This window comes from Alexandromys fortis, unplaced genomic scaffold, assembly GCF_014885135.2.
Source record: "Alexandromys fortis isolate MF-2015 unplaced genomic scaffold, M_Fortis_MF-2015_v1.1 scaffold_154, whole genome shotgun sequence".
NCBI lineage: Eukaryota > Metazoa > Chordata > Mammalia > Rodentia > Cricetidae > Alexandromys > Alexandromys fortis.
In genome coordinates, this window is record NW_026068040.1 from 3206765 (window position 1) to 3234711 (window position 27947).

Genomic DNA, 27947 nt, shown 5'->3' on the forward strand with positions numbered 1-27947 from the left:
ACCAAGATACGCACAGGGGCAGAGGACATAGGACTTTTTACCAAAGTGCAAAACTGCAGTGTTCTTTCTATCAGCTTCCTCCTGCTATGCTAGGAGGGGAGTCTACTGTAGTCACTGCAAAGTGGGCCGTCATGCTAGAAAGTAGAAGTCTTCAGGAATGGGGGCTGGAGAGATGGCTCAGAGGTTAAGAGCACTGACTGCTCTTCCAGAGGACCTGAGTTCAATTCCCAGCAACCACGTGGTGGCTCACAACCATCTGGACTAAGGTCTGGCGCCCTCTTCTGGCCTGCAGGCATATGTGCTGGCAGCACATCATACACAAAATAAACAAACAAAAAGAAGTCTTCAGGAATTAAGAAGAGAGGCATTTTTTTTTATAAAGAAACTTTATTATCTAATTTCTGTATACAACAAATATAGGAAAAGGAGGTTTCATGTCACTTCTCAAAAGTTTCAAACTATTGGGAGAAAAGTTGTTAAAAAGCCTTCTAAGTCAAGAGTCAAAACAAATGGTGCTAATTCCCGTCGCTCTTCATATCAAAAGCAAGACATTTTAGACAACATGGGGAGGCTTTATTCCAATCATTATGCCATTTGTATTGAGATTTTTAAGTACATAGAAGTGAAAAGTTTAAGTGCACAGCATACAATTGATACTGCTGCCTCCTTCTGATCTCCTCGGCATCCTCATATGGACACACTCCCTGCCGACCAGCAAATCACTGGTCGCTCAATGGTGTCATTGGAGCTGGGGATGCAGACAGGGAGGCCTGTGCATCCCGTGTTAAGTGAGACCTCCCACAGATCACACGCACACCTCACCGCATTGCCACAGTTCCCTGCACAGTTCCTCCGAGAGTAAATTTGGCGCTCGACGGCTGACATTATTGCCCACCGATACTTTAGCAATATACTTCTTTAGCATAAGACAGAAATACACTGAAATTTGATACCACTTAAGTTCAAAAAGCAGTCTGAGATTAAACCGTATGCATACATCTTCCTTTCTTTCTTTTTTCTTTCAATGTATATTATATGTTTTTAAAAGTTGGTGCTGGAAAAAGCTGGCTTTTTAAAAAAACAAAACAATAAAAGTTAGAAAGCAAAGTTCTTATTATTATGGTGTGCGTGTGTGTGTGTGTGTGTGTGTGATGCTATAGTACTATAAAAATGAAGGAAGAGTAACAACCCAGAGTCTCTGGGGAGGAAGGAACTCCTCATTTATCCTCTTTGTCTACTCCAACACTGTGGCTCATATCCAAGAAACCCTGGGGAGGCCACCACACAGATGGGAGTGGACAGAAAGGGCTGTGTGTGTATCTGGAGGATGAATGTTAAGCTGTGTCAATGCCATGTGAGACCCGTGTCTGTCCTTAGCCACCCTACATGGGATCCTTCATGGTGTTGGAAAGACTCTTACTGTAGTCTGGATGCTCTGTCTTCAATCCCCCTCTTGTTTCTGGAGAAGAGTGAAGCCCATCAAGTCTGGGGAAGCCCTGGGCTTGGGGTGATGTTCAGGTAACTTTTCTGTGTGTCCATGTTAAGAGCATAAACTTCTCTAGAACTGTCTGACAATGAAGACTCACCAGGATGCCAGGACCTCCAGGGGGTACCCAGAGAAGCCCAGAAGCTTCCGGACATGGTAATCCCATGTTTCCTTGACCCGGTTTTTCATATTTACTGTGTCTAGGACTGTCATATGTCCCTTCTCATTGTCTTCGGTGCTTATGAAGAAAGATGCTGGTCTTCATAAAAATTTAGAAACATGAGTATCTATTAGAGGCGAATTTCAGGATCAGCATTCAAAGTCACAATGCATATTTGTGAGATATCACCTTTGTTTGTCCCTGTGAAAACCTCAGGCAACCATGCAGAGCCTCTCTAAGCAAAACCTGCCATATTGCTGTAAGAAAATGTGTGGGTTTTGATCCATCTGTTTCCACAGCAACCAACCGAGTCCACCTCTGCTCCTTCCCATTGCGAATGCCTGCTCTATGGCCATTGACACAATTAAACCAGATCAGTGTGACTTTACAATACTGATCTTAATTGTATAGCAATATAGTAATTTTGCCCTGAGAGTATTGATATATTTTATAAATATGAGTCCTATTGTGTACATGAAGCTATAGGCACAATGAGGCTAAATGGCTTGTCCCTTGTACACACAGTGAAGTGTGGAACTTGGGCCTGACTATTCTGTCTCAATGCCCAACATCTTCCCACAGGCCTCCTGATGCTATGTAGAAGTTTGGTTTAGGTGCAGTACCTGTTAGATCCTATTGACCGTTTTGCACAGCACGGGATTATTTAGTCCTCAAGACTTTAAGAACACTTGGTCTTCTACGATCTTTCTCTTTTCTACCACCTCCATGAAGTACGTTGTCCCTAATATTTTATTTTGCACTGGAGAATCTTCTAAAACGCTCACCCAGATGTCGGTCTCATGAGGGGTGGAGAGAAACGCTTATACAAAGGCAACAGGCAAGCATCCTTTGTGAGCTTTGGGCAAAAACGGGGTGCAGCACTTTACAGTTGTCTTACATTCCTCTATTTTCAAAGGAAAATCATATAAAATCAAGACCTGCCCACGAGGTAATGTTTACATCTCTGCGGCAACCCTCAGAACCCTCGCGGATCTGGCAACAATCTAACATAAGGAATGACTTTAGACCTTCACACCCTTTTAGTGAGAAAAACACCTTAGCTCAGAGTTTCCAAAGAGTTTAGGAATCTAAGACATCCTTCCATCTTTATCATAAGGCCACGTGTCTGGATGCCCTGCCCTTCCCAGCTCTGCTCCCTGCTCCTGAGTACCAGGAAAACTCTGGTTTCTCCTTAGAAGACCAAACAGCCTGCACTGCTTAGTAAGAAGGGGTGAACCCACATCAAAACTAAAGGAAGTTATATGCTGAAAGAAAACAATGCCAAAGCTGCTCAGAAGCTTGTGGAAAAGCTCCACAAAGCTATCGCCATTTGCAAAACCTCCACACAGATCATGATCTAGTCAACAGCAGAATACATGGGTAGACAGAACTTCTGGAGAGAGAGAGAGAGAGAGAGAGAGAGAGAGAGAGAGAGAGAGAGAGAGAGAGAGAGAACAATTAACTCTGTTAAGATGAACCATTTTTGGTTTTTCAATCAGCTGTGCACTAAGACCCTTTGTTCCCACCAGGCTCCTGGATTCTACAGCTCTGCTCTGTCTGCCGATGCTGGGCTGCTGCTAGCTCTGCCGCTTCCTCCTTCTGCCTCACTGCTGTCTGTGGGAGTGAAAGACAAGGAGGCCGAATTGATGCAGTATCTTTTGCCAGTCGGACGAGGTCCATCATCAAAAATGTGTCCAAGATGAGCACCACACTGTAAGAGAAAAGGGATGTTGAAGGCAGACACATGCACAGAGCAGGCTCTAGGGGAATGCACGCTACGCAGTCCGAGTGGATGGCTGGTCTGTGCAGAAATGATGGAAAACATCCTGGACCATTTCTATTCTGACTTTCAATAGCTGCTGAGATGCTTTCAGACAAGCTTTGTACCACATGTCGAGAATAAAAACACTGGAATTGTGTGTATCAGAAATCATTAGGAGCCACTGTATGTTGTGACCTGTGAACTCTCTCAGCCAGCTGGAAAACAACTGCAGTAATTTTTTTGAATTGACTTGACCCTTGATCTCCCCTTGTAAGAAACAAGAATGAAATCTCCCCCCGGCATGATTTTTGGCTTTGGATGGGTGGGTTTCATATATGCAGATGTCTACTGTAAAAGATACTGTTCAACTGGCCATGACAGAGGTGATGGTGGTTTTCATGGGCAGTAAAACTTAACATCAGCACTGGATGTTCTTGAAACCCAATGAAGCAGTGGCAAGACTCAGGAGATTTATATCATGGTCACCAAAGCTTCAAATGTAGCAAGTGGAAAGTTCCCAGGCCACACAATTGCTTTTTCCTAGCTTCTAATAGGTGGATTGATGCAATGGCTTCCTATCCACCCCCAAATGAACTAATGATACAGAGAAGGAAGAGGCTATTCATCAAAACACCAAGGAGGGAGAAAGGCAGAAAGAAGGACTGTTGTATGTTGAGTTTAAAAGACTAGATGCGGTGATTGGAAGCTGTGGTAGGATTCAGTGGTTAGATCAGTGTTGGATGCTGTGACTGGATGCTGTGGTTGGATGCAGTGGTTGGATGCTGTGGTTGGATGCTGTGGTTGGAAGCTGTGATAGGATTCAGTGGTTAGATCAGTGTTGGATGCTGTGACTGGATGCTGTGGTTGGATGCAGTGGTTGGATGTTGTGACTGGATGCTGTGGTTAGATGCAATGTTGGATGCAGTGTTGGATGCAGTTGTTGGATGCAGCCATCGGACCAGTTTCTCCACAAAGGCTAGCTACTAAATAAATGCTTTTGCTAACTGTTTTGAAGCTGAGTAGAGCTCTAGATGGTGATGTGTACCATATGCGCACATCTCCCACTTCTCAGCAGGGACGGGGAGATAGATGGAGGCATCAGTGTACTACCTTCACCAGGCTTTGGAAACACAGAACTCATCATGCAGCAAAGAAACCAATGGCTGGTCAATGATTTCCACTGACGTGTTTAACTGGTAACTATGGAGTTCCTGTTACATGCCAGGCACAGTCCTGCATTCTGGAGATTCAGGCAACAATCCCTAGCCCCTGAGTGCTTATCTGCCAGCAGGAGATACCGACAATAAACAAACAAACAAACAAACAAACAAAAAACAAACCAGTGACCCATAAAGTGTGGCCAGTAGAAATCAGCTAAGAAGAGAAGACAGAGGAAAGAGAAAATATCAAGGTATCGGGAAGCCTCCTTGGTAGCTTTGGAAACATAAGTGAAGGAAGTGGGCAAGGGAGGAAAGAGTGACAATTTAGGTAAATGTTCGATGGGAAGGGCTTATAGATAGATGACTTATTCTATTCTGCTCAATGAGATGCTTACAAAACACTTACAAATTAAGAAGGGCATATGAATTCACACGGAGCTGGGGTCGAGCTGCAGTGGGGACAATGAGACAGAAATGATGGGGGATGCTCTCACAACAGAAACACCCAGACTCTCAGTTTGCCCTCTGAAGGTGCTAAGCTCAATACAAAAGGGTCCTCTGGTTACTATTGGACAGCCAGCACCCATAGCAGCTTTGGCTTCATGGTACCTCCGTGCTAAAGGTGCAGCCTTATATTGCTAAAAACATATTGTGTCAGTTTATTAAAGAACTAAAAATGAACCCCAAACTGATTTGATCAATTGCCTGGAAAATATGAGACAGGCCTGAAAAACAAATGTTGCATTATTTTTATCACAGTCTATGCAGGTTTAGGCAATATCAAAGATGACAGCTCAGATTGCTTTTCCTTTCTATGAACAACTGTGACCAAATATTCAGGGATCAGCAGCTAAGTAAGGTACACCAGGAAAACGCCATATGCTTGCCCTGTGGACATAGGAAAACACCTCTTTCTATCTGGCACAGCATTCAAGGAGCAGGCCAACAGGAACTAGTATTCTCAGTGACTATGCACAGTTACTGATTTCATGTGCAGATCAGCCACTTTGATCACTCAGCATCGAAGAGGGGAAGCATGCATATAAAAGACAGAGGTGGGGTGTGTGTGCATGTGTGCGCGCATATGTGCGTGTGTGCACATCATGTCATTGAGTTGTTGAGAGAACACAGCTTGCTGGTCAAAATAAACGATGCTGCTCCCATTCATGCACTGTCTTGTGAGCATTCCTCCCTGTCAAAAAAGTGTGATAAGGACAGACAGGAAGCCGGTTAGAAGTTATGTGCTCTTCACTTCCTACACCTTTTCTGGGGGGTTGGAGGGGTGACAGTAATTCAATCTGTTGAACTAAGTTGATTTTCAATATGTCTTTTTATTTGCTAATTAGGAACAAGTCTGGATTAGACAGAAAGGGAAGTTCACTTCAAAATGTATTCCTGATACAAGTAAAGGAAAAAGAGAAAAACCACCGTTAGGAGAGAACAACAGCTGTGTGCTAGCAAACGCCAGAGGTGATGTCATGGTGTCTACCACAAGACGCTCCAGAGCGGTGGTTCTCACCCTGAGGATCACAACCCTTTTGGGGTTGCAGACCAGATATCCCGGAGTGCAGATATTTATGTTCTGATTCCTAACAGTAGCAAAATTAGTTATGAAGTAGCAACAAAAATAATTTCGTTTGGGGTCAGCATCACATGAGGAGCTGTATCCAAGTGTGGCGGTGTTAGGAAGGTGAGACCCGCTGCAGGGAAGCCTGCTTGGGAGGTCACAAACCATAGCACGGGTGTCCACGTCTACCTCAGCCACAGCATCGGTGCCTACCATCCAATGCTCGCTGTTTCTCAGGAAAGACTAACCTCGCAAGCAGGCTTCCTGAGGTATACGGGTCTGGGCTCAAGAGTACACCAGACAAAGGGAGTGAGCGCACGTGGAGCCCATTCGCTCCAGCTTCGAGCCCGGCTAGAGGCCCGGATGATGGATGGGAGTTGTCAGTGACGTGCTGTTTCCTTAGATGCCTGCGAGCTCTGCCCCCCACCCCCCAGTCAATTGGTGGTGTGCTGGGCTCACTCAGCACACCTGGTAGTAACTGAAGCAAACTGATTAAGAAATCTCTGAACCCTGCTGTTAGTGATTTCGTCCGGGATGGAATCTCCAGTGTGTGCTTCAGAGTTCTCTTGGTGCCTATGCAGCTCTTTATCTTAAGGGAAACACTGCACCTGAGCGCCCTGGTCCTTACTCCAAAGATGCTCATGAAAACAGTTCAAAGGGGAAAATCAAGTGCCATGGGAGTCCTTCCTCCTCAGGCTTCCAGTCCTGAGTGCTCAGGGACGGGGCCTGCAGAGAGCACAGGACCAGGGTAACCTAGAGAAGCCACCGAGAACCTGACTGCAGGGATCACCCATGGCCTGAGAAACACAAAGACTGTGTCCCCATGGAGGCACAGATGGGCTTCCCACTGTCTCGGAGGCCGTTCTCCCTGCCTGCCGCTCTAGGACGCGGGCTCTTTGTTACTGTCAGTTTCTCGGAAGCGTTTGATCTGCAGCATGAAGCGCTTTCAAAGCCAGGCTTTACACGTGGGCACGAGGGGAAAGAGGAAAGAGTTTCCAAGAGAAAAGCAATTTACTTTACCATTTAGTAGTTTCCTCCCACCGTGCCTTGGGACACCTGTGTGCAAGTAGGGACCCCGCTTCTCTGTGCTTGCAATATTAATCTTTTGTCAAGGAAACGCTGTGCACTCACCAGGTTAGTATTACGATTTTACTGGAAGCTCAGGGAAGAGAGATGGGCTAAGCCCCACCGTGACACACGGGTGTCTTCAGCAGCAGCGACATAGGAGCTGTCATCTGCTGGAGATTAATAAGCTTGGAGCTTTGCTAGAGCATTGCTTAACTTTGGAAACTTTCTTCATATTTGTGAATAGTCACCTTTCTGTTGATTTGGTTAATGAGATGAGTTAATAATTGATCTAAAGCAAATTTAAAGGACTCTCTGATAGCTCCAACAGTGACGGCAGCAGTAACAAAGAGACTATAACTTCGGTAAACTCGGACTTGATGGTTCCCTTCAAGATTATTACCTAGTGGAGTCGTTCATTAGGTTCCCACTCACTCTGGAGGTAAAATTCTGACCTGATTTCTTTTCTGATATTGCCAGGAGACCCTGACTTGGCTGGACTAACCTTGAAAGATTACCTCTTGACTGTCTTGAAGCCCCTGGCAGAGTGCTGCTGGCCAACAGGGGGTTGGGAAGACTGGGCCAGAGGAGTCCTCCTCGGGCCTCTGAACCCAGGAGAGAAGCAGTGTCTCTGTCTGCTCAAGGACAAAGCCTTTGGAAGGAGAGTCAGACAGTCTGGTGACAGATGTGGAGGAGGTGGACATGAAGTGTGCTGGCTTCCTGTGACAACAGGGAGAGACAGGGCCAAGCGCTGGACACCTTTTGTGAAAATGACTTCATTTTGACATAGTCTCTGTGATCATCTCAGGACACCTTCATAAAGGCCTTTCCTTAGTGATTGCCAATACTATCTCCCCTGGTACAGGACTAGAAGGAAGTCCAGCTCCACCCTGAATTACAGGAATTAGACACAAACATCAGAAATTAGGGATTTGAGTTAATATTGCCTGACTCTGTTTCCTTGTCTAGAGAACTTAGAATTAAAAATGTGTTATGAGCGATTTTAACACAGTTTTCACAAAGAGGGGGGACCCCTGGGGCTGGTGAAATGGTCCACAGGAGAATCTGGGTGCAGTCTCTGGAACCCACACTTTGAAAGGAGAGAAATGACTTCTGACCCCACACACAGGCTGTGGTGTATGTATGGGGAGGGGTGCATGCATGCATACACACATATATGAGAGATGTTTACTAGTTACCATGTACCTACACCTCAAATTAGAATACCATCCTTCCTAGAACATTACCTTTTGTCTAAAATTTTAGATTCTTGAATAGATAATCTCAGGTGATTCCTGGACAGTTGGTGTGGGAGGTCCTTCTGTCTCTGTGTTGATTTTATTGGCTAATGAATAAAGAAACTGCCTTGGCCTGTTGATAGGGCAGAACTTAGGTGGGCAGGAAAAACTGGACTGAATGCTGGGAGAAAGAAGGCAGAGAGAGAGAGAAAAGCCATGGAGCCACCAGAGACAGACATGCCAAAACTTTAGCTGGTAAGCCACGTAGCGATACACAGATGAATAGAAATGGGTTAAATTAAAATGTAAGAGTTAGCCAATAAGAAGTTAGAGCTAATGGGCCAAGCAGTGACTTAATTAACACAGTTTGTGTGTGATTATTTTTGGTCTAAGCTAGCCGGGCAGCTGGAAACCAACAAGCAGCTCCCTCCAACAGACAGTTACTACATTTTCAACCATAGTTCAATCTGATGAACAAGTGAATCACAGTGAAGCAAATGCGGGGAAATCTCTCCAACTTGACCCTTGTGGTGTCTCGTCTCCCTGCCACACACCCTTCTTCAATAGGGTGTTCTGGAGCCAGATTACCTCAATGCAAATCTCAGCTCTGCCATTAGGGCTACACAACTTTACCCAAGCAACCACCTTCTCTGGGCCTTATTTTCCACAACTGTAAAATGAGGAGAATAAGGCTATTGTGAGCATTAACCAGGAGAACATTAGAAAGTGATACTGTGGAGGCAATGCTCAGCTCACTTAAACCCAGCATGAGAGAGTCCCAACTCTAATGCTCAGACCCATTTCTCGGAGCTGGGCAAGCTGAAAACACGAGTTAAAGGAATGAGGATACGCTTTTCAAGGGAGAAGGATCTTCATATGGAAATAGTATACTTGAAAACCTTACCTTTTAACCAAAAACAAATTCTGCATGTATTGAAACTGTCAAAGAACAAATTTAGTAATAAAACAAAAACTAGAAATTCATCAGATGGTCAAGTTTGAACAAATATCCTTCCCTCTTGACAGTAAAAACACTACCCACTCTCTAAGAATCTTGGAATGGCTGAAGGTGAGAAACTGGATAAAGGACAGGCAGAGTAGTCCCAAGGGAAGCCCACACGGTGCTCACTGTGCCCTGCAGCCACTCAACGGTACCTCTCTTCACTCAATCTGTACAAAAGCATCTTCCAACAAAACACTCTTGGGTACCAGTAAATGTTAGTACCCCAATCCTAAGAACCCTTCTTTCGCTCGTTGGGGCAGACGCCCCTTCTCTGCATGGGCATGTCAGCCATGTCTCTTGGGTAGCCACAAAATACCAGTAAGTTACAGTCTCTCAGTGCATTAACTGTTTTCACTACCCCCTCAAAACATTTTCACTTTCTTCCTTAGAAGCAGCATTGATTTGGGTACAGAAGAATGGGCAGAACTAAATAGAGCATCCTTAGAAATACGGACAAATACAGACACTAGCAGAAACACGCCAAGAGCTGCCTTAGCTTGGACTCCCCTTTAACTAGCCTTGAACTAGCCTACCACTCAACTTCCACTTCCAGTGACTTCTCTCCAACCTCTCCCCAGGAAAAGCCATGTCTGAGATCTTCACAGACTGTGTTTGGATCAGAGCCATTAAAGATATTAAGAATAAAGATTGGGCAATAGAACTGCAGAGGCCAAGCTATCATTACATCATATGCAAGGCTATATAATGAAATCACCATATGTCCCCAAAATGCCCCATTCACTACTACAGTAGATCAAATGAAAAAATCTCCCCCTACCAATCAATGACTGGTTAATATCGTTGAAGCCAATGACCGACACTGTGTTAGTCTTGCTAAACATCTAAAGATGGAGGTATCATTCAGACTTTAAAAAGGATCCAGTATGTTTGTCCGTCCCTCTTTTGAACAGTCCCTTGGCCTGTGTCTGCAGGACAGAGCGAGCACCCTACTGGGGACACAGGTGGGGTCAGCTCACCTGAGAGCAGCTTGTCTCTACTCTGTGCATCCCATAGGAAAAGTCGTCCGTGAACTCGATGGCCTCAGAGCTGATCACGTCATGAAAGGAAGGCCAACCTGGTGTGGGCCAAAAGGGAGGAGACAAAACCTTGCGTTAGATTCGAGTCTCAAGGTCAATGAAGCAAAGGAGGCAAAGCCTCAGTCACGACTAATGCTGGGCATCTTCAGCCTGGAAGAAAGGGTCATAGCCACAAGAGAACAATTGCATAGAAGTTCAACCCTTTTCTCATGCTGAGGCAACAGCAGAGCCGGGCTAGTGTGTGCTTCCTGAGACAGCCTTGGGTCAACGGATAATCTCTGAGAATATTCCAAGACTTCAGAAAGCTCTGTCATCACATCCTCTTGTCTTCAGGGTCATGAGACATGACTGAGAAGCACGATTAATCTTCCTTTGTGGCATTTTCCAAAACAACCAATTGATTTGGCTCATTTTTCCAACTATTTCACACTTCTTTAGAAAATCATGTCTTTTCAATTCTCAGCTTTATATGGTTAAAAATAAAAAAGATGGTTATCCTATTAACTACCTCCATCTAATTTCCTTCCTGGTCTAGTGTATCTGGCACAGAGCATGTATCTGTGGGTGAACACCTTGTTCACCTCCTAGGAAAAGCTGAGAGCAGCTGCCCAGGCATCTAGACGGAGCGCTATTTCTCAGATAGCGTTCCCTCCAGTTCCCATACAGTTTATCAGTGTAAGAAACTCTTGGTGAGTAGAGCACACTTTGGATACACTTTGGGTTTGTTTGGTTTTGTTTTGTAATGTTTGTTCCAAAGATGCCCAAGCTCCTGAAGGCTGCTGAGGAAAGAGGTACCAAGCTGGGAGCTGCTGGCATAACTATTGTTTCCTCTCATTTGTTCCCACAGAAAGGAAGAGCCACTTAAGAACTGTGCTCACTCTATTACACACACTGAAAGAAAACGGTATGCACTCCAACAACAGGATTTGCACTTCCAAACAACTAGCTCCTTGCCAAGTTCTCCTCAGAAACTTGCCCAAACTCCTCACTCCCACACCCCACAGAGCGCAGGCTGCTTTAGGTCACAGCTAAACTTCCCAGCAGGACCTGAAGCACTCCCGGTTCCTTCAGAGAGCTCAGGACTCCTACGCAGCAGGGAAGCCTCACCCTGAACACAGCTCCACTCTTCTGAGACTCCACTGCTGTAAGTAACTCACGACTCACTACCCCCTCAACCCTAAAACCACCTCCAACACATGCGAGGCTGCGCCATTTGCTGTACAATGGCTGCTTCCTGCATTTAGGTGTTCTTAGTTAAATCACAGAAGTGCCAGCTGCTAGCGAGGGTAAATTTCATGGTGACACTTACAGAATAAATGAATGAAGTCATTTATCTAGGAAAAGAAAGAAAATGCTGTGTATTGTCCTCTTTAAACCTTCCACAGCACAACACATTTGAAAGCAGTTGAAGGCACCTGATGCCAGTATGGGGGGGGGGGAGGGGGGGTAGAATCTTTGGGCCTGACGCGGCAGCAGAAGATAAAAGACCAGACTCTGGTTTCAACTTCGCTAGGAACTGAGACACGGATGTGTCTCTCCTCTGTGCCACTCTGCTTTCTATACAGCCTCATCTTTTTGTTTATATGCCCTGAGATTCTCCAGCATTGCTCCATGCCTTCTTCCTGACCAGGTGGTAAGTACTTGAAGGCAGTCTAAACTCGCGGCTCAAAAGGGCTGACACAGCTCGACAGCTCGGAGGGCAGCATGGTCGCTTAGCACCCTTAGTTACCAGAAAGCATGAAACAAGGGGATGAATGAGCAAAGCACATCACAGAGGCCTGGGGGGTGGGGGGGACAGAGAGAGGGGTGAGAGAGAGAGGAGAGAGAAAACAGGGAGAGAGAGAAGAGAGAGAGAGGAGAGAGAAAGCAGGGAGAGAGAGAGAAGAGAGAACAGAGAGAGAGGAAAGAGAGAACAGAGAGAGAAAACAGAGAGACAGAGGAGAGAGACAGAGAGAAACACACATCCTCCTTTCTAACACATGGAGGTATCCAGTTTAGCTCAGTCACTGCAATTAAGGATTAAGCTCTGTGCACAGCGAGGAAGTTGTTCATTATGTCCATGAAGCAGCGGAAATACACACAACATTAAGCCACTCATTTTGCAGAACTTTTCAGTAGAGAGCAGAGGATGCAGAAGCAGCGAACAGCAGAACCAAAGCTAGAATCTGATAACTTGACATCAGCCTAGGGACCCTTCTCACACCTCACTATTCTCCTATCAAAAGTTGAGCGGTCTTTCACTTGAGTACTTCCTGGAAGGCGGCTGCATGCTTTATGGAATTGGTTTAATGTCCCAGGTTGACCATGGCCTGTTTCCTCTGGAAGCTGATAATGAATGAATAACATTGTTTTCGAATGTTGAGACTATTCACAGGGAAACACCCAAAAGCCACGATGTGAGTGGATCTAGTGTGGAGGCTATATAAATTTTATTCATTTATTTCAGCCACCACAAAGACAGAGCAAACTCAATTTGAGTGAGCTGGCTGACCATAAAGAAACACATTTTGTCAACCTGAGTTAAATGTTCACAAAATTTTCCAAAAGGCCATATTCAAAAGCAGAGAATGGCAGGGAGGACAAAACAGTATGGATGTGCTACAAGAAACTCTCGTGTTGCTGGGAAACTAGTGATGTCTGAATAGTTTGTTGTTCGCTGTGCTATTAACATTGGAGGAGACACTAAAAATAAATCCCTAAAGACATTTCAATATTCCTCCAATTTGCAGTGTTCTTGAGCACTGTGGAAGAAGGCACTTTAAAAATCAGATGTTCGGCAAGCCATTCAGTTTTTAATCAATGGGACGCGACAAGAGAAACAATTCCCATGGCGGATCGCGGTTCCAAAGAGGATAGGGAAACCCCGGTTGTTTTGCTGTGTCTCTCAGAGAAGTGAACTGCACTAGAGAGCGAATCCATCAGGAAGGTTCGTCCTTAGGGACAATCAAGCTGAGGAGGACCATCACCAGGAATAAATTGTCTTCTGACAGGGACCCACGGTGATGACAGCACTCTGGAAGCGGAATTCCCTCATCATGTGATAGTATTTAAAGGAGGAACTCTTCACTGCTGTAAAAGGCCTCAAAGGAAACCCTGCCCCCACTGCTAATACCAAGGAGAGTGCTTCAAAGGGTGATAGGCAGGGACTGAAGCAATCTGCGCCTTGTTGAGAAAATTATCTTGAGCAAAAGGGAGGGGGGAGGGAAATGTGTTTATGTCAGTTTTGACATTAAAGAAACATCATCTCTCCTCCTTTCTCTGGGCTTTTCCTTTTGGTCTTCTCATCCAACAAAACATCATTTGTTTTGGATATGTTCCATGCACTTTTTAAGTCATATGAAAACCTGTATAAACAGGGGCTCCCTCCACCACCGTCTGCCCTTTGTTTCTATTTGATGAGCTTGGATCGGGGCCTATTATCATTCCGTTTCAAAGAACACAAACTCTACTTTTTAGATCACAGCCGACGAGTATCAAGAATGTCTTATTTTTAATAAATATATTCTCCCTTGGAGGAATTCTCATCTCAAGATGGTAAACACAGCGACTACAGGGAGAAGAGGCCACTTGGAATGCAACGGTGCTGCCTTGATTTCATTCAATAATCAGGCCACATTATCTGCGATTGTATCTTAACTTTCTGTATACAAGGGGCAAATTCAGGACATGCTCATTGATGTCTCTGACCCAAAGCAAATGATCCAAGTTATTATCACTAAGTTGTCCCTTGGCAGTCCTTCTCTACAGTACAACAGACTTAGTAATGACGCTAAAACTATAATTATCTCAACTGACCCACAGTGCAGCTATACAGGTGCTCTAAGTGTTTGCCGCTCACAACCAAGCGTGGCCTGGTGCTCCCCAAGCAATGTGAACAAAGTTTAGAGTTTGCACTTCAATTTCTTCCCAGGAAAAAGTTTCTCAGCTTCCTGGGCCTATCTCTTCCTCTTTTCTTTCAAAACGTTTTTTTTTTTAAAAAAAAAAAAATTCATTGTTAAAATTAGCAACAGGTTCTAAATCAGCTGGAAGCCGATCCCATCTGCGCCGTGTCCACAAACACCACCCTTATTTTCTGCTCTTCAGAAGGGTGGGTATGCAGCGCCTGCCTCCCCTGCATTCTTCCCTTGCTCCTAACCCAGTTAGAATCTCAGGAAGGTGGCTACATGATCAGTCAGTAGGCAACAGTAGAAACTTGAACAAAAATTTATTGACTTGAAAGATAATTCCAAAGATGCTATCTGAACATAGACTAAGTCCCAACACACTAAATTCCAGTTGGACTTGGGCGATATCAAGTAATCATGAGTTTTATCTGAGCACAATTTTGGTGAAAACTCATATTAGTGTATGCCAGGTCTCATAGCTCTATAAGTCTAAATATTTCAAAATTTATAAGTTTGGGATTTTCTAAAACCTGAATCTATTCACCTCCCTGACCACAATTTACCTTCTTAGCTAGGCCAAGACAAATAATAACAGGTCCCCTGCAGACAAGAATTGTTTGAGGCTTAGATCCCTAATCCTCGTGAAATTATTTACTGGAACTGACATTTCCAGTGTAACTTTTATCTCATTTTAAAAAAGGATGACTCTCCGCTCTCCTTCAAAGACCCCATTTGGTTGCAATCTAGTCTTCCGAAAGTATTAGTAACCAGCGAAATAGATGCACAAGCAGAAAAGCACAAGGCAGATGGCTCAGCCCGGGTTTTTCCTTTCCGTCCCCACCTACCTACAGCCAAGCATGATTGGGAGTTTTCCTCTTGAATTCTTTTTTAAAGGTCCTTATTCTAACATCTCTTGATTTGCTCACCTTAACCTGTGCTGTTCCAATACGGTAGTTACTAGTCACTTCCAGACAGCCCCCTGTCAAGTCCTCAGCAATCAAACATTCCAGATGACGGCTGCTATTTGGACAGCACAGACACACAGAGAACATTCTTCCCATGATTTCTACAGTCCAGAAGACTTCTACCACTAGACAATGAGATTGCAGATGCTTTGATTTGATTCTATTACGAAAGATGGAGATCTAGTAGCCCAATCTTCACTAACCGGCTCATTTCCAAGTTTTATGTTTACCTCATTTTTCCTTTAGAAACCTTACTTGGGGATGTCTGCCTCTGGGAACAGATTCTAAGTTCAATAGCATCAGGAAATTTGTTCTGTTCATCCCTTAATTTCTAACCATCAGCACGGTGCCTGCTAACACACACAGCACTCCAAACCGCCATGTGATGGGTGCACAAAGGGACATATGGAAGACTTGGAATCCAGGCTGATGCTGTTTGATTGCCCACTCTGCGGCAGGATCTTAGCACCTCATGCTGCACCTACTCCTCCACGCATTACGATGGCCAAATATAATTAAACCTTCTGTGCTTTTCTTTCTACAGACTTTAAAAGTGGAAAACGAACGGACATCATCTGTTTGCTTACTATAGAGCTGAAGAATTGGGATTACATTTTCTTTTTCCAGGTTGAACTGTCTCATTCCCAGGCTGACCAAGTCAAAATATTTCCTCTTCTTTTTTTTTTTTATTTCATCACAGTTAAAGGTATGCCCCCATGGGGGAGCTGTATCATATTTTTATAATATAGTAATACAAAAGTTTTCTATAATTCAAGATCTTCATTTCCTAATTAAAATATTTTAGGTATTAAAATATGCAGGCTAGTAGGTACCTGGATATTAACTACTCAGATTTAACAGATAGCTCAGTTTACAATTTTTGCTTTAGATATTTCCCCCTTTAACAGGCAAATGTTGTAAATGCAGGCAGATCTGACTCCAGCTTCCCACATCTGTGCCTGTTGATGGCTCGGAGACAGCTGTTCTAGGGACCATGGCCAAGCTCCCTTAGGTTCCATGAGCATCTATACCTATTTAAAGTCTACACAAGTGGCATCTCATTGTGGGCTCTCTTCTGATGACTCATTTTTCTTGAGAGTTGTGGTCTTTGGTTGTTCTTTCTTAACGATATCATCTAATTTTATAAATGCAATGCCTTTCAAATACCTCCAAGAATATGAATTAGAGGGTTGTTTCTTTTCTTTTCTTTTTCTTTTTCTTTTTTTTTTTTTTTTTTTTGGTTTTTCGAGACAGGGTGTCTCTGTGGCTTTGGGGCCTGTCCTGGAACTAGCTCTGTAGACCAGGCTGGTCTCGAACTCACAGAGATCCGCCTGCCTCTGCCTCGCAAGTGCTGGGATTAAAAGAGTGTGCTACCATCGCCCGGCGGGTTGTTTCATTTTAAATTTTCTAAACTATTTTTTTTCTGGATTTATTCATTCAAGTCTTAGTGCTTTTCTCGCTTCTCTGGTGATCCTGAGCCACAGTTTCTATCTAAGAATGGAGACTGGATAAATTGCCCCGCCCGCCTGTGGCTGCTTCTGCTCTCCGGCATAATGGGGGTCTGTTCCTTCAGTGGGTCTTATCTCTGTCAGAAAGGCTGCTGACAGGTAAGGGTGTACTCTGAAGTTCCTTCAGTACCTTAAAGGGAAACAGTTCATACTGCAAGACCAGAACCTCAATAGCAGCCCCAATTCACTGACCGCCTGCTAAATAATATCTTATGAGAACAGTATTCCAGCTTTTCTCCCCGTGTGGATAACTGACGATCTGTTGTTTCAGACATGGAAATGAGGAGGATGTCAACCTGGTCTCCTGTTCTTTAGGCTCTCCTCCTCCCCCACCCCACCATCTTGTTCTTGCTGGTCCTGAAGTCTGAGCGTCTTTGTAATTCTGCTGGGCCTCAACTGTTATACAGACTTTCTAAAATCAGGAACATCTATTAATACACATTTTCACCACATTTTTCCCTCAGAAAGATTACTTAGACATCCCTGTGTGGCCATCAGGCACCCCCAACTCCAGGACTCTTCCTGCTCAGTTCTCTTCCGGCTCCAACTTTCAGAGTTTCTTGGGAGAGAGAGAACTAAATGTCCATCTCATCCTGTCTACCTTGTACAAGATCCTGAACATCTTAGAAAAGAAAATTGAAGATTTTAGCCACAATCTAATATTTTATGTTACGAAGCAACAGATTTAAGGCTTCAAGTTTTTTCTACCAACAGGAATTATTTTTTGTTGTTGTTTATCTTACCAACAAAAAATCTTAACGACTGCCCTGAGTTTGTAGCTTGGTGGAAGCGTTTGCTAAGAGTATGTGAGGGACTCTGGGTTAGAGTCTCAGCATTAAAAAACGAAATGAATAAAGCAAACTGAAGTCAGTGTTACATTAAGCAGCCTAAACTGGCCTACATTCAGCCTTGGGGCTAAGAACTGACTGGGCTGGGTATTTGAAATTAAGACTCTAAAGGTGATTGTGTTGCCAGCTCCTTCAGAATCAGCAGTCAGGTTGTTCTCACTGAGTCTATGAAACATTACTATCACAGCTTTTCAGGTTTACGGGTTCTCGCATTATTTTGAGAATGTGTTGCATTCTTTCTTGCTATTGTAAATATAAGAACAATAACCCCTAAGTGAAGACCACAGGATGTCATTTCCACAAGCAAAAACCGTCTCAAGAAGGAAAAGACCCAGGCAGGACAAAGGATTAACAGTAACCACAGAAGAAAACGAAGCTGTGGTTTTGTCAATCATTCTTCCATAGCTCATTCAGTTTTACTAAGTACCTGAAAAATACAAAGATACTTAGAATACATACCTTTAAAAGTATTACTTTTTATTTATGTATCTATGTGTGTCCAATGACGGCATCAGATCACCTGGTACCGGTGTTCCAAGGCAGTTGTTAAGCCAGCCAGCATGAGTGCTGAGAGCTGAACCCAGGGTCTCCGCAAGGGCAGCAAGTGCTTTTAACTACTAAGCCTTCCTGCTCTTTAAACTCTGTATTTTGGGGGCTGGATGATAAGAGAATGTAAGGTCTGCTTATAGGCTTTATAGACTACTAACATAATCCTATTTGTCTTCTGAAAAGATGGTTCTAGAAACAGGTTGTAAAGTAAAGAAGGATTGTGAAATGAACATTACAGAGAAGACTACATACCAAAACAGAATCTATGATGGGCTAGTACACAGGTTCTCAATCTTCCAAATGCTGTGGCCCTTTAACACAGTTCCTCATGTGGTGGTGACCCCTCCACACCGTAAAATTATTTCTGCTGCTACTTCATAACGGTAAGATACTACTGTTATGAATTGTAATGTTAGTATTTTTAGAGATAGAAATTTGAAAGGGGTTGAGACCCACTGCTCTAAGGGAAGGCATTGGCAAAGGCACTGCAAAGAGTGGAGAGACTGGGAAGCAATTAAGAAAAGAGTGTCCGTTGACTTTGGTGACCAAGATCCATCTGGGAGGATGAAGGAGAAACAGAACTTCCAGCCTGCATTACCAGCGGGATCATAGTAGACACACACTTCCGGTGCAGCTCCTAAGAGCAGTCTCTATGTAACTACTAGAAGGCAGAGAGGTGTGTGGACTTGGACGTAAAGACTGAGACAGAGATACAGATCTGAAGTCATCAGAACATGAAAGCATCACATGGGTAAGGATACAAAGGAGGAGAGCCACCCAGGTGTGTAAGTTTGGCAGATGCTTTAAGAATTAGGAAGACAAGAGGATTAGGTCAGAGTCCAAGGAGGAATCTAAGGTTAGCGGGCCTACGGCAGTGACATCATCTACGGAAAGTCCGTTGAGCTCTGAAAGGCCCCGAGTTCAATAATTAGTGTCAGGGTGGGAAGACTAGGTGCTGGGAGGACACAGGAGACACACACACACTCTTTACAGAGGGTGCAAGGAAGGTGGGAGAAGCAGGGAGTGGCTACACAGAGGACACATGATGTCTGCTGTCCAGATTCTGGTGGCCCCTCCCACTCTCCCATGTCTCTCTGTTTTTCAATCCATGGCAAAGTAACAATAATATTTTCCTAGAATTTCTAAATAAAAATGAATAAGAGATACAAAACCATTGGAAATGATAAAAATATAGACATTATCCAAATGCGCCTAAAGATAATAAACAAAACTGATATTTCAAAAGGCTTAGAGAGAACTTTAATTTTTATATTTACCTTCTTTTCTGTTGTTCCTAACATCTTGTGTCTAAGACTATAAGATATATCTTTGGGATATAAACTATTCCAAACTGAGAGTGACCAGCGGAATGCCTTAAAGGGCCACTGTAATGTGTTCTGCTTTTGGTACAAATTAGGCAGAAATAAATATGGCTGAAGAAACAACCTCAGAGAACTCCAGGTCAAGTCTCTACATGCATATGTTCACAGAACCCAGTACTTTCACTTCAAGTCATACCTCTTGGCTAGTAATTACTTATTTATAAGAATCATTTAAATTAATGATTTTTAAGCACCAAGAGAGCATGACTGCTTTGTTTACTAATATATTCTTAATACCTAACCCATGAGATATTTTAAGTGAGTCAAATAATAAAGAGAATATATTTCATTAACAGCAAATAGGTCCCTGTTTAGGTTGGTGACAATTACAGGGAAAGATACTATCATGGTGTTTTCTGGATCCAGGGGAGCAGGAAGAGCCAGTCTTTAATGGTTTGGCATTTCCACTGTAAAGATGAAAAGCTGTGGAGCTGGGAGGTGATGTCGGCGGTCGCACAGCAGCATTAATTTACTTCATGCCATGAACTACACACCAAAGACATTGTTGACTTGGTGAATCTTATTATATTTAACATAATGAAAAATGTGTGTGTGCATGTGCGTACATGCACGTGTAGGCCAGGGGTCAACTTTGGGTATTATTCCTCAGGTACCATCCACCTGATTTTATGAGCCAGGGACTGGCCTTGGTTTACCGAGTATTGGAGCATGCTTGCTGGCCAGCAGACCCAAGCAATCTGCCTGTTTCCACCTCCCCAGGGCTTGGGTTACAAGCATGAACCACCATGCTCATCTATTTCACGCGCATGTGCCATCTCGACCCTCAACAGGAACTGAGCCAGGGTCTGAAGTGATGTTGGGGTTCCCAGTCTCCGAACTGGAGGAAAACAGACTTCATTCTTTTAAACAAGAAAGGAGGGCTGAGGGGAAAAGAGGGAGATAAAGAAGAGAAGGGGAGAGGAAGAAAGGGAAAAGGAATGTTTGAATGTGTCTGAAGAAATATGCAAAATAGGCAAAGAAATTCTATTTTCCCTAGGCGATTTTTAATAAATACCAATAAAGCATGGGTTATCTTTCCTATCAAAATGAATGCATTTTCCAAGCCTGTTCATTGATAATTTTAGATGTAAAATAATGTGGCCTTATCACCTATAATCACTGCAAACATTTGAGTCTATTTAAGGACACTGTGACCACAGACCGTCGAGAACACAGAGGTGTCCTTTCGGCGGTGTAAACATCTGGTATCTATTCTCTTTAGAGATTAATAACGGAACCGGTCAGCACAGGTTTCACATGATTCCTCTGAGGCCTGCACAGCACTTTTAAATGCTCCCAAACACACACGACCTCTAATTGGTATGGATTTCATCCTTAGTTTTTCTTACAATCACAAGCTGCACCTAAGTCCTAAGCAAAAATCGACAGGGGAGCTTCCCTACTTCCCTTAGTGGAGGCGGCTAGTAATACTATATATTTTTTTTCAAGTTCAATAAAATTACTGAACTCAAACAAACAACTTCCACAAAAGGGCTGGGGGGGGGGGGAGCTTTTACTTTCCCTGGCCACAACACAGCCTCTTGTTACTTAAATCATAGCTCGCGTTTTAGGAGACGTATCTTACACACATTAGTTGAAGGCCTTCAGCATGGAAGGATGTCAGCCACTTCAGGTGCCACAGCCCGGCTTGCGCCATAATTTCTAAGTGCCATTAAAAAATGTCTCTCAAACTGGGTTTAAATTTAGTGTTGACCCAATAACCTTGATCCCCAAAACATTCAACTTTACATGATCATTTTGTTTTGCTTCCAAAAGCTCTTGAGTCCAGTGAGCCATCCATAGGAAGCTCCACAAGGAGTTTGCCGTTTGTTTAGATTTTGTTAGCTACACCAGACAGGAAGATGGTGATTTGGGATGACTGAACGTTATTGACTGTGTTTAACTGACCTTAGAAATACCATGAGAGCTAAAACAGGGAGATTCGAAGGGATACAGATTCTGTTTCCAGCGGTGTGCACTCTAGTGTGCACCAAAAGGAAACAACGTCCCAAGTGCAGTTCTGAATCAGAACCACTCACCACAGAGCATCCTCTGACAGTGTCGCCCTGGAACCTACATTCTTCAGCTTGCTGCCCATCAGAATTTCACATAATTCCTTGTTTAAATCCATGGGCCTCATGAAAATGTTAAAACTACATTTTTTTTTCTAAAAGGCAGCTCAGTATCAAAATTCTTTTACTCATCTAAAATTTCTCCTGATGTTTCTCTTTAACCAGTCTCTCGAAAGATGCAGCTGGGCTTTTGATCTGTATTCTATAATAGAAGCTTAAATACTAGAGTTTAAAGTATCTCCTTGTTTCATAAATATACGATTCTTTATGGTCAGCACCAACTTTCCCTGTGTCAAGACATGTCACCTACTTCGATTTAAACATCTGAAAACCCATCTTGAAAAAAAATTGAAAGAGAACAGACTGTTCAAAAAAGCTATTCAAAATAAAATTTTAAAATAAACTAATTTAAAAAAATACATTTTGCCTTTGTAACAGACACATGACAAAACTGAAGCAATTTGTCAAAACACTAAGCATTTCCTAATATATAAAAAAAATGTATACCTTTGGGGACCTCAGACATCCAACATCAAGATGTAGGCATACAGGTGGCCCTGGCAGTCTGAAAGTCTTGATGGTTTGAAATCTGACCACTGACAATAATCGGAAGCTGGAAAGATGGACTGCATTGCATGCAGAGCTAACCTTCATATGAACAGGTTTATCTAATGTGAACAGGGCACACACCATTGTGTGAACCGGCACTGAACCTCGGAGATCCAAGAGTAAAATTTCACGATCTAACCATTCCCAGAACATACTCCACACCCTGCAGGCCGACATATCACTTTGTCAGCTACGCAATAATACCCGATTTTACCTATTGCACCAGGTGCAAGACATGGCCACATAGCTTTAGTGGGCACTAGAAAAACTTTTTTATTTGTTTTTTTCTCGTGGTTTCTTTGCATAGGGTCTCACTATGTAACCCTCACTGACCTGGAACTTGTTATATAAGCCGTGCTGGCCCTCTCACAGATGCCCACGTTCTTCTACTACCCACGTGCTAAGAACAGAGGTGCACACTGTGATACCTAGCTAAGCATTTGCTGCAAAAGAAGCCAAATGAACCTGAGGAAAATAGTAACAACAACAAAATGTTGAGAAGCAGACTGAAGACACTGAAGGGTGAATATAATCGAAACATGTTGTTTACATGTATGGAAATTTATGACAAAACCCATTATCTTGTGCTATAACACTGATATACTCTAACTTAAAAATTCAAATAAAATACCATACATTTTAAATACAGAATATATATAATAAAAGTATTAAATTTTTCTTTAAAAAGAACTTTTTTGTCTTTTTTTATTTTTTATTTTTATTTATCTATTTATTTATTAAAGATTTCTGTCTCTTCCCCACCGCCGCCTCCCCTTTCCCTCCCCCTCCCTCAATCAAGTCCCCCTCCCTCGTCAGACCAAAGAGCAATCAGGGTTCCCTGCCCTGTGTGAAGTCCAAGGACCACCCACCTCCATCCAGGTCTAGTAAGGTGAGCATCCAAACTGCCTAGGCTCCCACAAAGCCAATACGTGCAGTAGGATCAAAAACCCATTGCCATTGTTCTTGGGGTCTCAGTAGTCCTCATTGTCTGCTATGTTCAGCGAGACCGGTTTTATCCCAGGCTTTTTTCAGACCCAGGCCAGCTGGCCTCGGTGAGTTCCCGATAGAACATCCCCATTGTCTCAGTGTGTGGGTACCCCCCTCGCGGTCCTGAGTTCCTTGCTCGTGCTCTCTCTCCTGGTGCTCCTGATTTGGACCTTGAGATTTCAGTCCGGTGCTCCAATGTGGGTCTCTGGCTCTGGCTCCTTTCATCGCCTGATGAAGGTTAATATTCAGGAGGATGTCTATATGTTTTTCTTTGGGTTCTCCTTCTTATTTAGCTTCTCTAAGAACTCGAATTATAGGCTCAATGTCCTTTATTTATGGCTAGAAACCAAATATGAGCGAGTACATCCCATGTTCCTCTTTTTGGGTCTGGCTTACCTCACTCAGGATAGTGTTTTCTATTTCCATCCATTTGCCTGCAAACTTCAAGAAGTCCTTGTTTTTCACTGCTGAGTAGTACTCTAATATGTATATATTCCATACTTTCTTCATCCATTCTTCAATTGAAGGGCATCTAGGTTGTTTCCAGGTTCTGGCTATTACAAACAATGCTGCTATGAACATAGTAGAGCATATACTTTTGTTGTATGATAAGGCCTCTCTTGGGTATATTCCCAAGAGTGGTATTGCTGGGTCCAGGGGTAGGTTGATCCCGAATTTTCTGAGAAACCGCCACACTGCTTTCCAGAGTGGTTGCACAAGTTTTCATTCCAACCAGCAATGGATGAGTGTACCCCTTTCTCCACAACCTCTCCAGCAAAGGCTGGTGTTTTCGATTTTAGCCATTCTGACAGGTGTAAGATGGTATCTTAAAGTTGTCTTGATTTGCATTTCCCTGATCACTAAGGAAGTTGAGCATGACCTTAGGTGTCTTTTGGCCATTTTAACTTCTTCTGTTGAGAGATCTCTGTTCAGCTCAGTGCCCCATTTTATAATTGGGTTGATTAGCCTTTTACGGTCTAGTTTCTTGAGTTCTTTATATATTTTGGAGATCAGAGCTTTGTCAGTTGCGGGTGAAAAGAACTTCTATGGAGGCCTGGCAACACACACCTAAAGCCTAAGGCAGGAGAGCTTGGAGTTCCAGACCAACCTGGGGTACATAGTAAGACCTGTCTTACACAAACAAAAAATCCTGTAAAAACTGGTTAAGAATGACCATAAAAATTGATCAAATACTAATGTTGTGGGACTAGCTCTATAAGAGTGCTAAATACAGAGTTTAAAATGATGTATGTGTACGTGTGTGTGTGCGTGCGTGTGTGCGCACGCATGTGCATGCCACAGCACATGTGTGGAGGTCAAAAAACAACTTGTAGAAATCAGTTCTCTCCTCCTGCTATGTGGGTCCCAAGAATCAAACTCAGGTCAAGCAGGCTTGGTAGCCGGTCTCTTAGCCCACTGAGCCATCACCGCTCCTTATACATACTCGTAAACTACAGCAGTTCAGAGGTTGCAGAGACGAACAGAGAGCAGTGAAACAGAGTGACCGGGAAAGAGTCACACGCATGCACGGAATGAAGACATGGGTTAAGACATGGGAATTGTGCTGCATGTTAACAGTACATATCAATAGTGGTGACATCTGAGAAAATCACAGGTAATTTTTGAGAACTCTCACTTCTCAAGCATTTATATTCTGTGTTACTAAATGACAGTATGTTGTGGCATGGAATGCTATCTTGGCAGCATTTTATAAGAACATGAAAACTCTCTGAATTTCTTTTAGTTTGTTAGCAAAACTTTCTGAAAGCTTTACTTAGCATTCACAAATATAAAACAACACCAAAGATACTGAGGATCTTTTTAAGAATAATGAAATTAAAGGGTCTTAGTTACATACTATAAGGTAGAAAAAAATCACAGTCTTAGACACTATGTGAAAATGAATTTTAATTACATTTCCCATCCTTTGGAAAAGTTTGACCAAGGTCTGGTGCTATACATGCATAAGATATATCTATATATATATATATATATATATATATATATACACACTTTTATTTAAGGATAAACTGAGAGCCAAGAGAATAGCTCTTTGATCTGTAACGTTTTTTTATTTTATTCATTTTTATTTGCAACGTTCCTTTCACGTAACTTTATACCTACCAATTAATCTCAGCTTTTCACTCTGCTCCTAGAACTGCCCTGGATTTCTGGCCTCTGAGATATCATAATGTCATTACTTTTTAAATGCCTTGTTACCACACTCCTGATGCTTTTGAAAAAGTCATACATAGACTTATTAACCATAAAGAAATGCATAAATGTGAATATAGCAGACATACCTTATGTATAAATTTCTTCCTGTTTTATTTTCTTGGCTATTTTCCCTTCCCATAGGAAACCTATGTTAACAACCTCATTATGGTTCTATTGCATATTTGCCTCTGTTCTAACAGCCATATAAAATCATAAACATCTACACACACATATAAACATGCACACTCTATCAAAAACACAACGTTCCACTGTGTAATCACATCCCAAGTCACAGCAATGACTTTGTTTCTAATCTACCCTCCTCCCCAATGTAACATTTGGGATATGGGAGGGAAACAGTGGGGGGGGGAACCAAAAGAGAGCAATGAGGAGGTGAATACAATCCCACAGAATTCTATACATGTATTAACATCTTATAACATAACGAAGGGGCGGAGAGACGGCTCAGTGGTTAAGAGTGCTTGCGGCTCATTCAGCTAACCCGAGTTTGATTCCAGCTGCAGAGGATGCAACACACTCTTCTAGCCTCTGTGGATACCTACAAGTATGTGTGCACACACACATGGAAACACACATACACATACATAATAAAAATTTTAATTGTTATAATGAAGCCCGTTATTTTATATAATTGATAAGTGCTGATATAAAGGAAATGAATAAAAATGTGGCAGATGCTCATCCTACAATAAACACCCCAATACAAAGGCTCTCTGCATGGTAGACTTCTCTTTCTAGATGCTCATCCTACAATAAACACCCCAATACAAAGGCTCTCTGCATGGTAGACTTCTCTTTCTAAATGCTCATCCTACAACAAACACCCCGACACAAAGGCTCTTTCATATGGGAGAACTCTTGTCTATTTATTTTGATCAACTCTTTATCTGTTAGGCTCTTTAGATCATAATGATTGGGCTCGCTTAGTCTCAGAACTACTTAATAAAATAATTAAAAACTGGATAGGCTTTCAGAAGATGGATGTGCACACACAGCCCCTGCTCAGGGAACAAGAAGACAGAAACAAGAGGAGGTTTACTGCACCAGGAACGTGGTCGACTTGGCCACAGAGCTGCTTCCAGTGGGAGTGAGAAGGCTGGGTTCAACTCCAAGTGTTATACCAATCTTTGCTCTTGGTGTTTGTAGCTCCTCCCATGGTCCACGGTAGCCAAAATCTCCCCACTGTGATCTACGCTACTACTCTGCAGTCCCTTCAGCCACCAGGAAGAATTGCATTCAAACCATTCTTGTGAAAATTCCTACAGTCATTAGTGTGAGAGAGACTGACACAGAAATTACAGATGGCAGGCCACACTCAGGACCACTGTCAAGGAGTGTGATTGTTGACATTAGTTAGATGATATCAAATGACCTGCATAATTCTATAATCATGTATATTATACTATACACACATCATTATAAAATGTATTATATTTTACAAATAGTCATATATTGCACACATGTATATTTATAGATATGAATCTTCTTATTCTCCTTCTCAAGGGAAGAGACTGGGGTTCAGAGAGTATGACTCTTTCATGAGATCTCTTTCCTGTGTCCTATCAAATACTGCCTTCAAGTCCTTGCTCCTAATGCTATACCGAACTCTTTCTGGAGCAGCTCGGAGGGTGGTCAAGCTGAGACAATCCATGATGAAAACACAAAAAACAGTAAGAAACTGTCAATGTTTCCTGAAATCTGGAAGTTGTAGCCTGCCAGATGATTGCTTTTCTGGATTTCCTTTTAAATGGGACACAGAATAGGATCGAATGGAATCTGCGGGTTCTCGACAAACAGCCCAAGTCAGCACAGACAGACCAAACGCAGGGCTAGCCTCAGCACAAGAGAAAATCCTCTGCTACGGGTAGAACAGCTTGAATGTTTGAGAACATTTCTGAAGAAAATGACAAGGGCTAGGGCAATGAAGGAGATGATAAGGGAGATTAATTTTTCAACCTTCTTGAAGAACAAGAGTCAATCTGTGACCCATTTCCCGGGCCCTAAGAACAGAGTCAGTCAGGAACGAACACCGTCAAGGAACCTAGCCGAAACTGCAAAGACATGGAATTCCATTTGGACACAGGAAGTTCTTCAGGGAATAAAAGAATTTTATGACTCATAAGATGAAAATCTCCTGAATACTCACAAAAGTGATCTAGTGAGGCATGGTCTTTGGGAAGGAGATGGATGGATGTGTACGCTGTACAGGAAAAGCTTAGGCAAAACAGGAAATTGGAAAAAAAAACTTGGATGTGTTTTCATTTGTAATCTTTCCTTTCTGAATTCGCTTTCCCACGTGGCATGGCATTCTATAGACTGCCACATTCGAAACATCTAGAATCTTAATCAAAATCCCCTACTCGCTAAAAATGTGAACAGGCACTTTGTCATCTTAAGATTACTCCTGGGACTCAGTTTTAAGTCGTT

The 27947-nt window shown here is 42.9% G+C and overlaps 1 protein-coding gene across 3 annotated transcripts in view; it reads right to left on the reverse strand.

The window, feature by feature from the left end:
- Positions 1 to 367: 367 nt before the first annotated feature.
- The window catches only part of Msrb3 (methionine sulfoxide reductase B3), a 120911-nt gene continuing 93331 nt past the window's right edge, over positions 368 to 27947 (reverse strand). For all 3 annotated transcript variants that reach the window (XM_050165509.1, XM_050165508.1, XM_050165510.1), the window contains 2 exons: positions 10419 to 10516; positions 368 to 3357 (listed from right to left, as the gene is read on the reverse strand). In XM_050165509.1, coding sequence (XP_050021466.1) covers positions 3187 to 3357; positions 10419 to 10516 — 269 coding nt within the window. In that variant the 3' untranslated portion in view covers positions 368 to 3186. The remainder of the gene's footprint in view (positions 3358 to 10418; positions 10517 to 27947) is intronic.